Here is a 12,412-nt window from a genome sequence, read left to right as displayed (position 1 = left end):
TTTTTTTTAGTAAATTGGATTTTAAGAATTATTTTATTCTCCAAAGAATCAATGGTTTCTGCAAGGGCTGGGTGCTTGAGAACCCAATGTTTTAATGGTTCTGGCAGGTTTTCTTGCCTCTTTCCTCCCTATGCCCCTTCATTTGCATATCTGTATCATTCTTCCTAATGAGTTTGCAGATTACTGAGGCTTGGTAAAGTGTCAGTGGAATATTAAATCGTTTTGCAAAGGATTACTTAGATATTTTTCAACCTGTATTATCTACTAAAACATAATGAATATTTATTCCAGATATGTGACGTGTCCTTTCTGACCACAGACTTTCATATCATAAAAAAGCTTCAAGTTGTGACAGAAGGAGAAGATTTTGTTGGAGCTTGGAACTTAGTCTGTCTTTCCTAGAGCAGTGGTCTCCCAGTTGATAGGCACCTCCATCAGTAAAAAATTTTTGAGCAGTGACCCACAATTTATTTATTTATATGTTATATACATGTGCTACTACTCCAAAATATTAAATTCTCTATAAACCGTACACAAAAACAGGAATTACAAATACGAGCTAAATATTAAATAAACAATGTATTTGAAAGTATTTTACTTATTTTTATTTTCTAATAGTACAAAAAATATTTCTTTCCCACAGCTGAATGGATTGTTGTACTCACACCCTATTTTGAGACCACTGCTCAAAAATTCTAAGTGCTTCCAAAGAGGTTGTAATTACTCAGTTCTGCAATTGCCATCATTTCTTCATAGTGCCATAAAATGTAAAGCTTACTTTACAAGTAATGATGCTACTAAATTATGCCATCACATGTCCAGTCATTTTATGGATGACTTGGACTACTATGAAATACTGTCTGAATAAACTATAGTTATTTACTCTCCTTCTGATGTTAAGACTTAGGAAGTTGCTGCTTTCAATGGCAAACATTTTAGAAAAATGCATTTAGTATTTTCACAATTACTGTGTTTTTGAAATGTGTAATTTCTTTAAAACTGCATTTACATGTTAAATAAATAAACAAATAAGTCTTATTCTTTTTCTTTCCAGTAATGAAAAATTCCCAGCATAATAAAGCAGACAGCCTTTTCATTGGAAGAACTGGGATAAGCGTAATGTATTCGTATCACAAAGTACTGCAGTGGATAAAGGTATGCAGTTCTACAGAAGCCTGACTGGAAGAAAAAGAGAAAAAGAATTAGCAATTTCTGTTCTGGATATTAAACTCTAGCTTCTCTGGTGGAATGACTGGGTGTGCCACCTGCCTCCCTGCTGTCTTAGCACTTTCTAACTGTCCAGCTGGACCAGCGCATTTATCGTGGCTTTCTCAGCAGTAGTCTTCTATGGAGCCTGTCATAACTTGGTCTTACAACCTAGAAACTGATTGCTCATGTTCATTTTGTGATTTTTCTGAGCTGAGGTTGAATCTGAACTAAGAGACAGGCCTTCCTGAGATTCTGAGGTGAGGCGCTGATGGCGTTATTTCCCAGAAACATTACTTTCTTCCACTTGGCAATCATGTTGTGTTCTGAGACCTCCCAGCTGAAGTGACATTTAGAGAAGTTTGGGCAATTTCCTGCACTGGTGCTTCTGCATCTGACCTCAAATAGAATGGATAAGGCCAGGAAGACAGAAAGTCAGTATAGCACGTCTGTGCTTGGTCATCTCCCTGCTCCCCAGAACTGCTGAAGTGCTTTTCTTCCACTGAATCTAAGTTCCGTGAGTCTTGTAAAACTCCAGTGGTCACAAAGAAATACCTTTACAATCAAATCTTTGCTATCAAACATTACACAGAGCCAGGGCTAAGAGACTAGACTTTTGACTGGATATTTTACATTCCTTATGCTCCAGGCAGTATTGGTCATAATTTCACTGCAGTAAGATCCATTTCAATGTTAAATTTGTCTTCTTCCTGGAAGGAACCAGTGCATACCAAACTCGATCTCTTATAGAAAGTAACATGAAAAGTGATAGCATAAGAAGTAATATTAACCCCCAGTCATTTTAGATTGTGTTTTGGTCAGTGATCCCATTCTGAATTTGTGCCTGGTCCTTTCCGCTAATAATTATGCTGTAGTGGGATGTGTAGCATCCCATGAATTCTCCCCCCTTGGTCAATCCCCAAGCCCTTAGGGATGTTTGTCATCCCATACAGGATGATTTTTAGCATACATTTTTATGAACAGAAGGAAATGCTCTCAGTCCCCTTTTGTCTCTTGAAGTTTTAGGTTGGCTTTTCTGTGCAAATTACCATCAGGGAACCCTTCGTAGTTCACATCGAGGAATTAAATTGTCTTTTGTACAGTTGTCTCTCGGGGATGCCCTTCAGGAATTCTGTTATATAAAAAACCTGTCCACTGCTCAGTCTGTTTCCAGGGTCAAGCCAAGGAGATATATATTAGAGGTGCTTGGTCTAGAGACAGGATGCCTGTTCTGATAAACCATTAATTTTGCAGCATTACCTTCATGAGTTGAATGGTCTTCAGCGGGTTCCTTTCGAACTGCAGCACAGTGTGGTACTGTTTAAGAGTAAAGGGAAGGAGAGGGGGTCTTTGCATTAGCACTTGAATAATACTGCACCAGAACTCTAGGGTTTTTTGTTCCATAAAACTTAGCAGTTAGAGCAGTTAAGCTACTCCTGACCACAGAAGAGAGAATCTAAATTCTTGCCATTGAGGAGTGGCAGTGCTCACATGCCCACTGAAGAGTTTCGTTTGGCTTGGGTTTTGGCTCTCTTCTTCAGCATATAGTGTTTGTGTGCCTTCAGGCATTTTAGCTGTTTTCCAGTCCATCTTAAGGGAGAGCCTCATCTTGGATTGCATAACCCCTGATACTTCAAGGAGATTCATCTTCATATCCTAATTTCTTCTCCTAATGTGTGAGAAGCACATATAGTGTTATTCTTGTACAACATGAGTTACTAAAAGTAGTACTATGATTTCTTTCATGTCTATAGCAAAAGATCTTTATTTCTTTGAGAGTGTTGTGTTAGTATCAAACCTACTTCTCAAGAGATTACTGACCAAGATCCTCAAAAAGCTTTGTAGACAACCTGTGTTCACCATATTAGAGTGTGAATGAGGTTCTGCTCTGAATGATTTTTATCAAAACTGGCAGATCCCAAATTTATCTCTGCTTCAGGAAGCTGTCATTCTTACCTCTCTCTACCTGTTTCACTCCATTATATATCAGATAAATCCCTAATCCTGGGCTGATGGACTAGGATCTACTTGGTACATGTCTTTTTTGCCCAAAAGGTAGTCAAGAAAGTAAGATAGTAATGAATTTGCTCTTCCTGCTCTGCCCAAGTTAATTTTGGCTTTAGGACATGCCCTGTGCTGTTTTATGAATATTTTGGACTGCCTGAAACTCAAAATGTGCTTTTCATATCATTTTTCCTTCATGAACATCAAACCCCTTTATTGCAGAGCTTTGGTGGCTCTTGGGGGTAAAATATGTATGCTGCTTGGTCCTGAAGAGAATTTTCTTTGTAAGAGGTAAGGAAACTTCATAAAACAGATGTACTTCAAAAAAACATGCAACAAACAGCCAAAAAGTTGTTAAGATGAAGTTTCTGAAGAAAACCCGTCTAAATACCAATCTGGAATGTGATGATAAAGTTGTTGGTTGTTACAGTGTTGGCCAGATAGGCCCAGCTTCTTCCCATTTATAGTCCTGCCGCTTACAATCATCAGTGTTTTCTTTGACTTACGCTGGAGTAATTATTTCAGTTTAACAATTACGTCTCTGCTGCAAAATGAAAATTCTCTGTATGATCTTTTTAGATTGTGTAGTACTGAATGAAATCAAAATTAAAAATATTAAACCAAAGTAAGCACATAAAAATAAATTACAAAATATATTAAAAATACTGTATTGAACATTATATAGTAGAAATAATGTTATGGGTAATAGTGTGTTGGGAACTCTTCGACAATAGGTTGGTAGAGTTTTTTATCTACATAGTAAAAAAACCCTAAATTCTTCATTTGAAATTCTACTAGACTTCACCCCTGACTCAGTTTGGAACAGGTAACTGCATCGATACCTATAAATCCGTGTCACCAAATTAAGTCTGTTATATTTTATATAAATATACTCTGTGTTCACTGATACCATTGCTTTCTCTGACCTTCCCTCTTTCCCTCTCCCTCTTACACCAGGGAAGGAAGGTTTTGGATAAACTGCATGAGCTGCAGATAGATTTTACACTCTTGAAAGGACTTGTAGGTGCAGGGAAGTCAGCATCCAGATGTCAGATTGTTAATAAAGCCGCAGAAATCTATCTTTATTCTGGACATTTGGATGGAGCAACAAGGGTATTGAGAGGTAAGCCTGTCTTAAAATTTTGGCTTAAATTTGAACAGTTCACTTCTATGACAGATTTCAGATAAAAGTTACAAGCTGGTCTGTGTTACTAAATACAGTCAATAATACTGAGGCAAAGGAAAGGTGATCATCTTACTGGTTAATGTTCTTCTTTATATGTATAAGAAATATTACAGCTAATTTTTTCAGATGCTTTCACAGTATCAACACCATTCTACCTAAAAATCTGCCATAATGAAGGAGAAGTGCAGCTTGGAAAATGATGCTGTCCCATGCTGGGAGTGTAGTTTTCCTTTGAACTAGGGGACATTCAGTGTCAAATTTCTGGCTTGGGTCCATGCAATGTTCCTTTGCACCTCATAGGATCCTCTTTTAGTATAATTGCTTTAGAACAGAACGATATTTATGCAATTATTACATATGGCTTTTTGGCACTCTGATCTGCTGAAAATAGAAGAAATTCAGAAGTAAAAATAATAGAATGTATGCTGTAAAGTGATATTGAGGATGTAAATTTGCTGTTCAGTTTTATAGCTGTACATTGATACATACATACATACATATATGCCACTGAAAGTCCATTTTACTGCAGTGATATTTCACAAAAGGGATGATTTGCAATATAACAGTTCAGAGAATCAGTCTAAGGAATATTGGTCATGAGAAACAAATTATTAATAAGTCAAGCTGCACTTCCTGTGCAGTTCTGAAGTTTGTGTCATGGTACAATTTACAGTACATTCTTAATGGCTCAAAGTCTCAACATCAGAAGTTCCAGTTCCTAGAAATAACACTGCACTGTTGTTTGCCACAGAGTCAGAGTGGATCACAGATGCACCATTGTGGCCCTGTGATAAAATGGACATCCTCAATCGACATAATCTGTTATGTGCAATAGTGCACAAATACTTGAGGAAGAGTTTGTACAGGCAGGCATTTGAAGTTCTGCAGAACTTACCGGGTTTGCAGAAACATTCTGGTAAGTAAAGAAAAAGATAATTGTGTAAAGAGCTAAAAATTTAACAGATGATTCTGTGCTGTTCTTGTATTGTTTTCTAACTAAATTTGCTGAAGTAAGATGGGTTTATACAAGCCTGTTTATGTTTTCCAAAGAGTATAGTGTCAGTTAAATATGTGTTGTGCTCTGCAGCTCTTGCTGCACTTGTGCACACACTCTTGGATGTGCACACACACCCGTCCTCTTTTGCTCAGTTACTACGCAGGGCAACAGAAAGACTCATTAATTTTTTAAGGATCTGTACAGTCTATACAGCGAGATAAAATAGGAATATTTTAATTTTATTTTATCTTAATTTCAGGTGAATGAGGTGGGGATTTTTTTCTTTAACTGAGCTGGTTAACCTAAGCATCTCTTATGTACCATGTTAAAAACCAACTGCTCTGTCAGGCTCAATTTATCTGACAAATTTTGGATGAGTACTTCAAAATGAGATATGTAGTTACTTAGGCTCCACTGAGGAAACCTCAGCTGATTCCTGTGTGTAGGTCTCTCAGCCTACTGCCACTTCTAGATATTTTAGGAGAAATTGGTTGGAAAACCATCTACTTTAGACAATACTGAAAGGAACCTAGTTCTTCAAGTTATGAGGTAAATACAACAAGGCTGTTCAGTCCTGCCAAAAAGGTGACAGTTCAGAGTAAGAGTAGAAGCAGAAAACCAAGGAGGTTTTTATTGGTGGAAATCTTAAATCTGAGAGATCAGATGAAGATTGTATTTATAGGCTGGAGCAAGTGAATGTATTTTTATGTGATTCTATTGGTTTTGGCAGCAAATTGTTACTTGAACCTTAACACTTGTCCTTCAAAATGTGAACGAACTACTGTATGAAAAGACTTTTGATGAATAAAGCATTCATGTTATCCCAACCTTGTTCCATCTTGCTGATAGAGGCAAGAGTTCTGATTTAGGTACTGATTGAGAAAATGATCCTTCAACTAGATTTGCATTTTCATTAATTCAGTAGTTAATATTTTTAATTTCATTTCAGATATTATAGATGCTTCTCAATACAGCTGCCTTTTTAACAAGCTGATAAATGCCTGTTTTGAGAACAAGAACCTTGGGGTCTCATCTTCTGCAGTAGACTTCATGCTTTCCAAAAAAATTGCTATTGATTTTGTTTTACTTAGAGGATTAATCACAGCTTTGGGAAGAAGTTCTTTATGGTCCAAAGCTAGGACCTATTACAAAAGTAAGTTCCTTCTTGAATAATATGCTCCCCTTACATTCTTTAGATAATGTGCTCATAACATTTCAGTATGAGTAAAAAGAAAAACAGTGCTTTCTGTGTCACTCTCCGGAATTTATTTGTAACCAAAAATACTTATTAGGAAATGGTGAATTGAAAATAAGAAAGAGTGCATACTATCTGGCATGAAATAAATGTAATTGTGATAAATTAAGTTTTTACATTCAGTTCCAGAATTTCAAGTATGTGAGCTCTGAAATGATTGAAAAATGCATCATCTTCACATTTTCATCTAGGCAAATTAGATTTCCTGATACTTTTCTCTAGAAGTGTACCAGCATCTCTATGGTGGTAAAATTATTAATATTTAAGATTTGAGAAGTCTAGCTAATTATTTTATCCCAACTAGAAGAAAATTCATTTCAGCTAAAAACTGATAGTCTGTAATTGTTTTCAACTCTCCATTTCTGAGCTAAGATAATACTGGATGAGCCATTCTGCAGAGGGTCTCTCCATACAGTCACATTATTTACTGTTTGATTTTGTCTTAGAATCATTGTGGTTAGCAGACTTCTTTAAGAGACCATCCTTTCTGGCATGGATACTTAGTTTTGTTAACATTGGAATTAGAGTTTTTCCTCAGCTCTTTTTTTTTTTCTCCTGAAATGCTGTGTTGGGCTTCTGGGATCACTTGACAGAAGAAAGGGGAACAAAGCAGGAAATGCTGTTCAAATGTTCTCTCACTTTGACCATGATTAACAGCTTCTGTTCTGACCTGCCTAAATTGTACTTGTGTTATCACAGACTTGCTGTCTCCAGACTTCTGACGCAGCTTTTTAATCATAGCTGATACAACTCATTGAAAAAAAATCTCAACATTTTACAACTGTGAATATTAGTGTGAATGCTGTGTGCTGTGTTCTCCAGTCAGGCCATTTCATAGGTGAAATAGTAAAATCCATTAAGGCTTTGGGGTTGGGGTTTTTCCACATTTAGTCACACAGAAGAGAGATCTGTGTTCAGTATTGGCAATCCTAATTCCTCATTTTCTGCATTTACTCTCAGATGCTTTATCACTGGGTTGCTACCCAGAGCTGCAGGGAAATTTATATCACAGACTTCTGAAGATTCCCTCTTACCTGTCTGAAGTTGAGATGCTGTTGGCCATTGAGATATTTCTTGTTTCAAATGCCAGTGATATTCAAAGTTCAAGGACTACTAGCCAGACTCTTCAAATAATACTGAAAAGGTTTGTTGTCAGATATGTACCATTTTGATTGTATTTATTCATGTGATCATGTAAGTAATAGATCTTGATTTCCTTATCCTTCTCAAAGAATACATCTCTTCCTTTTGTTCCTTGGATAAGTGAGAAGTTTTTTATCTCTTGTTCCCATGTGTATGCTACTGTATATATCTGTTTGTTTTCTTAAATAGTAAGTTCTGCTTTTGCAAAAAATGTAGGCATGTCACTTAGGCACAGCCTTGTTCCAAAAGTAATTACATGCCAAAACTGAGTGAACCTTATGGATTCAAGCATGTACGTGAATTCTTGGTATATCCAGTTCATTAAATGGTTTGCATTCCTTTACTGAATCTTCCAGCCCAGAGACTTTTATTTTCATTAAATGTGCTGTGAATATTGCAGAGCTACTTTGCACTGGTATTAAAGCTTACTATTTTTCATTACCATTAAAGATGTTAAAAATACTCTTTCTATAACTTTTTAATTCTTCAGAACAGTAATGTAATCTGTCTAGAAATTAGCATAATATTTATCAGCGAAAAATACAAGGCATTATTTTAATGTTTTTGTCATTTTCCTGCCTGTATAAAATGATAGACAAGTGACACATAGGCCTGTATGGTACCTAATTTTATATTTGTTAAAATTCCCTTACAGATCTGAAGATACAGTTCAGAATAGCAGTGCTTATCACGAGGCAGTGGAGAGGCTGATCCAGGCAGCTCATTTATCTGATCCAAAGCTTTTTCTTAAGCATTTGACAGTGAATGTTAATATGGAAGAAGTTTACAGACTGGAGCATTCATCTGCTCTAAAATGGCTGCAGGAGAATATGAAATGGGCTGAGAAGGTCTGGCTGTCCCAGTAGTTACCAAACAGTTTCCACTGTGTTCAGACTGTGCCTTACTGATTTACAGCAAGGTTTCAAACTCAAGTTGTGGTTTTTAATACTGTATTGATGATAATGCAGAGAGTAGCACAGAAATAGCAATTTTTCCCCTATCACACTAACTTATATAGATGTTTTGCAATGGCATCACCAGATAATGAGGAAGCTGCAGCCTCAGAACCTACATTCTCCATTCTTACAAAGAATTAGCACTTAGCTTCTTTCTCCCAGCAGATGATCATATAAGTATAATATAAGCATAGATAAAGGTGTAGGTAAGTACATTGGTTGAGTGCATCTGCTGTTCTTGAGTGAAATATTTTCCACATTCATTCATAGTCTGTAGAAGTAATACCTGTTTACTTTTGTCTGCCTTACAGTAACTTGTGAGGTCACTGTCCCAACTGTTTGCACCTTAGATCTTAATTTCTTTGCTCCAAAAGCCCAATAAAAAAGCACTGAGAATAAAATAACTTCAAAATCACTTGAGATATGCCTGATTTAGGATACCTTTCTTCACAGAACTGAGAGCCTACACGTTGCTCACAGCTGAAGGTTTAGTTGATAATCTAATTAGCTCTTTGTTTGAAGCAGACAGTAGCTTGTGTATGGTTTCATATTTGTATATATGGATGCTTCCACTGAAAAGGAAAACTTGCATTCTCCCTTGATCGGGCTCTTAGAGAGAGGTGGGTTTGCCCATCTTCTAGGTTCTGCCAACTGCACGATGAGATGGAGATTTCTAGCAAGCTTGTTTCACCATTCCTGGTTCTTCAGGATTTCTGCTTTTTTTCCACCTGAAAATCCTGAATCACATTCAAAGCATGAGTTGCATAAGACACATTCTACAGCCTGAGTAAGAAGAACCAAACATTTAATACCAGAAAACCTCTCATGACAAAACAATACAGCCTCTGTCAAAGTTGATGCTTACTGAGCTCACCAGTTTTGTAGTGTTGTTAGTTTAGATCTTTAGCACCAGCCTTCACAAACTTGCCAGTAATACAGCTCTTTTGGTCTGCTCTCCATCCCCTTTAAAGCCTTTTGTTCTGAACACTTAAGCTATTTTGGGTATAGAAGTTCATGAGTTTTTAGGCTGTTCCATCATAAGTGAGATTAAGATGGGGGCACATATCTCTCTCCTTTGGAGTAGCATAAGTCCTTTTCCAGTTCCTGCAGCATTATTTCACATGTCCTTTGCAGCTCTAAATCATGAAAGCCATCATGACCTTAGTACTGGATGGTTGAGAGGAGGGTTTTGGTGTCAGGGGTTTTTGTCTTTAGGGGAGGTTGCCATTCCAGTCTTGTGGTTTATGCCATTGATCTGATGTCATGAATCTGATTGTCAGTTGTTGGATTCTTGACCTCCTGAGGGCCAGGTCCTGAACTTTTTCAATACCACTTCTCATCCAGTCTGTTAGGGAATTGCTACTGGAAGAGAGAGAATTGAATCTGATGACCACCAAGATTGCTACTTTCTTCCTGTGCCACCTGTACAGAAAAATGCTAGGATAGAGACTCTTGTTTTTTCACAGGGTATCATTCTTCTGTAGGGATCATCTGCCTGCCTTGTAAAAAATGGTAGATCCAGTACCAGTGGTACCAGATGGCATTTCTGTAGAAGCCATTCACCTCAGTCTTAGAGTACAGTTGGCACTGGTCCAAACAAACTTTGGGTTCCACCCCTTCACATGCATGAAGATAGCTCTGCCATTTGTAAGGGTGTCCACCTGGTCAAATCTAACTGGATTCTGCTGATTTTGCTTCCCAGTAGCTGAAAGACTGGGTAAGAAGTAATCAGGTTTCAGGTGAGGGATCTAAACTGATGCTCTTGCAAGCACTCTAGTGTTAGTGTAAAGAGCAATTTTGAAAGGTTGCAACAAACTAAAACTGGTAGTAAGAAGCAAAGTCAGTTTTGCTAATTACTTCTTGTAAGATCCTTTGTGGCTTAATGTCCCTTGGAATAAGCCATAGGCTATCTGAACTTCAGCTAAATCCCACATTTCTGTGAGTGGTACCCGATGTGGCTAATAGTGTGTTTGACAGACACAGAAGGACAAAATTCTCTTTGAGTGGCTTCAAAACTTGTGATGTTCTAGAGACAGCAGAATTTTTTCGTCTATAAGCAGCCTTGAATTTTCACTTAGATCATCCCCAGAACAAAACTCCAAATGTTGCTTTATTTTTCAGACAAAGGTTAATCATTGACCTTCAAGCTTAACTTGGAACTGTGTAAAATATTTGCAAAGTTTTGGCTCCATCTCCTGAGTATCATCTTCAGCTGATAGGATGTAATCTCAGTCATGTTTTATATTAACAGGCAAAGCAAGCTCCCCAGAAGTTTTGTTACAACTGAGGCTTCTAGTGTTTGTGTCAATATAGTGTTTTTCCATTTATCACCATGATAAGCCAGTAGGCAACTGAAACAAGTTTGCTGTTAAGTCCTGTATTTCACTTTTTGTTCTGTCTGGGTCCATGTGAAATACAATGCAATTCTCATCAGTTTGATGTGTATCAGAAGGCCAGAGTAACACTCAGTAACATTCTCAGTATTTTGGTTAGAGAAATTCCATGTGCCAAACAGGACAAGACCCCACTGTGGAATGGAAACGAGCCTGGAAAGATGGAAAAAGTATCCCGAAGAATAACATTTAGTACAGCAGAGGCAATGCAGTTTTGCAAAGCCAGCCACTCAGTAGGCAATATCCATATTTTTGCTTTCTCCCAGTATAAGTTAAGCTGAAAGGACTTCTGTTTGACATTAAACAACATATTTGGTATCATTTTTTCATATAGGAAATAAAATGTATGTTTACCTGTTTACAGAGAGAGAGAGACGGAAAAATGTGCAAATAAGAACTTCCCTGTGCTGTGCTCAGCAGCTTGGAGTAGACAACACTGTGCTCCTTCAGTATGTTGTTGGATACATGAGAAATTCCCTCTGTGAAAATCTTTCTTCAGTTTTCACTGATTTCACACTATGCTCTTGGAAAGCTTATTTTTGTTGGGTATGGACAGTTTCTTGTAACTAAAACAGAATAATGTGGTTTGGAAGACTTACCACAATTTTATTTCAAATATTGATAATTTTGAGAGTTTCAAGATGCAGGACAGAGGTGAGAAACTGGAAGTAGAGCCTTGATAGTTTTATGGTGTTTTATAAAGAGCAATGGGGGAGGGAGGGGGAGCATTTTGGAGGAGTTGTTAAGTTGTTAATAAATGTTTTTTAATATTTATATAAAGCATTCAAAATATCTGAGTCTGTATTGTCATTAAATTATTTAATTATATTCTGATTTTTGTAATGAACACTCTTAGATATGCAGCAAGATAGGCAAGCAATAAAGTAGAGGTGGAGAGTTTAATATCTTGTAACCACTACAAGAGCCTGGAGAATGATACGCCACATGAGGAGGTTAAGAAAGTGTGAAATCAGTCAGACTATGCGGTTCTTCATCACACCAGAGCACACAATGTAGCGAATGCTCATGAATAAATTGGGCTGAAACTCCCAGCTGTGGAGATGGCCAGCTTCCAGTTTTAACTGGGAGTGGAGGCTACAGCCAGGGTTACAGGCTGTGCTCAGTTCACTGAAGAATTCAAATGGATGTTAGTAAGAGTTTCACTTGAGGAGAGAGAGTAAAATTAAATATCTCTGTTGTAGTAGTAGAAGTTTAATTACTAAAATCTCAATGTCATACTCCTCAGCTTAATAAACTTTAGCCACATTAAAA

General features: G+C 37.2%; 1 protein-coding gene across 1 annotated transcript in view; it reads left to right on the top strand.

The window, feature by feature from the left end:
- The window catches only part of TOPAZ1 (testis and ovary specific TOPAZ 1), a 38,884-nt gene extending 27,558 nt beyond the window's left edge, over positions 1 to 11,326 (top strand). The window contains exons 16-22 of the mRNA XM_058818760.1: positions 1,055 to 1,155; positions 4,168 to 4,333; positions 5,148 to 5,312; positions 6,343 to 6,546; positions 7,609 to 7,792; positions 8,447 to 8,639; positions 11,243 to 11,326. Of these exons, the coding sequence (XP_058674743.1) occupies positions 1,055 to 1,155; positions 4,168 to 4,333; positions 5,148 to 5,312; positions 6,343 to 6,546; positions 7,609 to 7,792; positions 8,447 to 8,639; positions 11,243 to 11,326 (1,097 nt within the window). The remainder of the gene's footprint in view (positions 1 to 1,054; positions 1,156 to 4,167; positions 4,334 to 5,147; positions 5,313 to 6,342; positions 6,547 to 7,608; positions 7,793 to 8,446; positions 8,640 to 11,242) is intronic.
- Positions 11,327 to 12,412: the final 1,086 nt, after the last annotated feature.

The sequence above is a fragment of the Ammospiza caudacuta genome, chromosome 1, assembly GCF_027887145.1.
Source record: "Ammospiza caudacuta isolate bAmmCau1 chromosome 1, bAmmCau1.pri, whole genome shotgun sequence".
Classification (NCBI taxonomy): domain Eukaryota; kingdom Metazoa; phylum Chordata; class Aves; order Passeriformes; family Passerellidae; genus Ammospiza; species Ammospiza caudacuta.
This window is presented reverse-complemented; position numbering and strand designations above follow the sequence as displayed.